The sequence below is a fragment of the Gekko japonicus genome, unplaced genomic scaffold (genome assembly GCF_001447785.1).
Source record: "Gekko japonicus isolate JY-2015 unplaced genomic scaffold, Gekko_japonicus_V1.1 scaffold2490, whole genome shotgun sequence".
Lineage (NCBI taxonomy): Eukaryota > Metazoa > Chordata > Lepidosauria > Squamata > Gekkonidae > Gekko > Gekko japonicus.
The window spans coordinates 205,367-207,959 of NW_015165317.1; the positions used below are offsets into that span (position 1 = coordinate 205,367).

General features: G+C 40.3%; 1 protein-coding gene across 1 annotated transcript in view; it reads left to right on the forward strand.

Annotated features, from left to right (window-relative positions):
* LOC107109801 (tripartite motif-containing protein 7-like) overlaps positions 1-2,593 on the forward strand; it is an 11,344-nt gene that overhangs the window by 6,989 nt on the left and 1,762 nt on the right. The window contains exons 4-5 of the mRNA XM_015410505.1: positions 1,996-2,011; positions 2,376-2,465. Coding sequence (XP_015265991.1) covers positions 1,996-2,011; positions 2,376-2,465 — 106 coding nt within the window. The remainder of the gene's footprint in view (positions 1-1,995; positions 2,012-2,375; positions 2,466-2,593) is intronic.

Consider the following 2,593-nt stretch of genomic DNA (forward strand, 5'->3'; position numbering starts at 1 on the left):
ACTTGCCCCAGAGTCCCTATCTATACCTTGTGGCTAATAGCCACTGATGGACCTCTGCTCCATATGCTTATCTAATTCCCTTTTGAAGCCGTCCATGCTTGTAGCTGTCACCACTTCCTGTGGCAGTGAGTTCCGTGTGTTAATCACTCTTTGGGTGAAGAAGTACTTCCTTTTATCCGTTCTAACCCGACCGCTCAGCAATTTCATGGAGTGCCCACGGGTTCTTGTATTGTGAGAAAGGGAGAAAAGTACCTCTTTCTCTACCTGCTCTTTCCCATGCATAATCTTATAAACCTCAATCATGTCACCCCTCAGTCGTCGTTTCTCCAAGCTAAAGAGCCCCAAGCGCTTTAACCTTTCCTCATAGGGAAAGTGTTCCAACATAATCTGTGGTTGAGTAGAAGCTTCCGTGAGTCACTGCTCACTTCTTCATGTACCAGCAGAAAAGCTGGAAGGCTGAGCACACTTTCTCAGGAACAACAGAGTCCAACAACACCGTTCAAATTTGGATTTCCAGTATCTTTAATAGAAGATGTCAAGACCTGCTGTGCTTCAAATTAAGGCATGCTTAATCAAGGGATAACTGGAGCTGCGGTGGCTCAAGTGGTTAAGACGCTGAACTGCGGGCTGTGGAAGGTCGGTAGTTCAGCAGTTCGAGACCCGGGTGCCGCATGACGGAGTGAGCTCCCGTCTCTAGTCCTAGCAGTTCGAAAGCAAGAAATTGCAAGTAGATAAATAGGTACCACTTCAGTGGGAAGGTAACAGTATTCCGTGCGCCTTGGTGTTTAGTCATGCCGGCCACATGACCACGGAAACGTCTTCGGACAGTGCTGGCTCTTCGGCTTTGAAACGGATATGAGCACTGCAACCCTAGAGTCGGATTCGACTGGCTTTCGAGAATGGGAACCCTTTACCTTTACCTTTAATCAAGGGATAGCTTTCAGTTCCACACACGTTAATATAAAGTGAACCTGATCTTATTAATCTGTCTCTCTGTAAAATTAGTGTGTGTGTGTTCACAAAATAATGATAAACATATACAAGATCTGAAATAATCATACATGCATTATGTAATACATTATGTATTATAGATTCAGGTGGGTAGCCGTGTTGGTCTGAAGCAATAGAACGAAGTTTGAGTCCAGTGGCACCTTTAAGACCAACAAAGTTTTATTCTGGGTATAAGCTTTCGTGTGTACACACACTTCTTCAGATGCATTGAAACAAGACTTCTACAACAAATACATATAGGTAGGGGGGTTAGTTGCCAGGAAGGGCCAGTTAGAGTCAAGATGCATAAAGTAACTGAGCAGCAAAAGCATAGCTAAGATTGGTTTAAAGCAGTTGGTAAAAACTGTGAATAGCAGCAAATTAGCATTTTGATAATAAAAGAGTTAACAGATGCAAGAACTAAGTTTGTGTCCAGTTCTCACATCTGCTTGTTAACTCTTTTATTATCTGTATACCAATTTGCTGGTTTTCACAGGTTTTACCAGCTGCTTTAATCCAATCTTAGCTATACTTTTTGCTCAGTTATTTTGATTCTTAACCAGCCTTTCACTGTATCTGAAGTGTGCATGCACACTAAAGCTTATACCCAGAATTAAACTTTGTTGGTCTTAAAGGTGCCACTAGACTCAAACTTTGTTCCATTATATATTATAGTTAACACACCATTTATAGCTGGGTGAGATGAGATGGATTGAGGGCCACAGCCCTCAGTTTGCAAGACGTGAGCACGGCTGGTAAAGACAGGACATTTTGGTGGACAGTAATTCATAGGGTCAGTGTGAACTGGAAGCGGCTTGACGGCACTTAACACAGACATAACATCTCTTTCTTTCTGTGTGTATATTTATACTCCCAATAGTGGTAAGCCAAACTCCTACAACATAGGAATATTTTTATAAATATTCTTTTGCATCCTTAAATGTGTAGGCCATCTCAGTTTGGTAATAATAGTAATGTAATTTTTCAATTTGTGTAAATATTCAGTTATATTCTTTAAGAGGTATGTAAGTCTTCTAAATCATCATTCAGATATCAGAAAGGAAGTAGGTGTGGTCTAAAAATAAAATTCATGTCTAGTTTTTGAGTATCAGTGTATTTTGGGGATCTTATATTTTCTACTAAAGATACTTGTTATCAGCTTCTTGAATTTCCCCCCTCTCAATTATTGTAATAGCAGCTATAATGGTGAATTTTGAATAACTACTGTAATGTTTGAGAAGGCAAATTTTAATGTTTGTAAGCCAATTAATGTAGTACGTAGGATGGAATTTCATCCTCCACATTGGTTTCACTTTGTGCTTTAATTCTTAAGCTTGAAATAAGGAAAAGCCGCCAATGACTTCAGTGTATTTTTTTAAAACAAGTTTTGTTAAAAGGCCTGATGATCCAGTGCTTCACCTCTGTTCTCTTTGCTTCTCCAGAGACTCTGGTATTTGGACATCGGTTGCAGAAAGGTAAATTCTGGGGGCCAAACTGACAGGAGGGAGAAGAATGTGTCAGAAAATCTTCTGTTTGTGTGTCATTGGAGTTCAGCAGTTCTGTCTTGGGAACTCTGGAACCATAAATGAGTCAACTAGGGAAA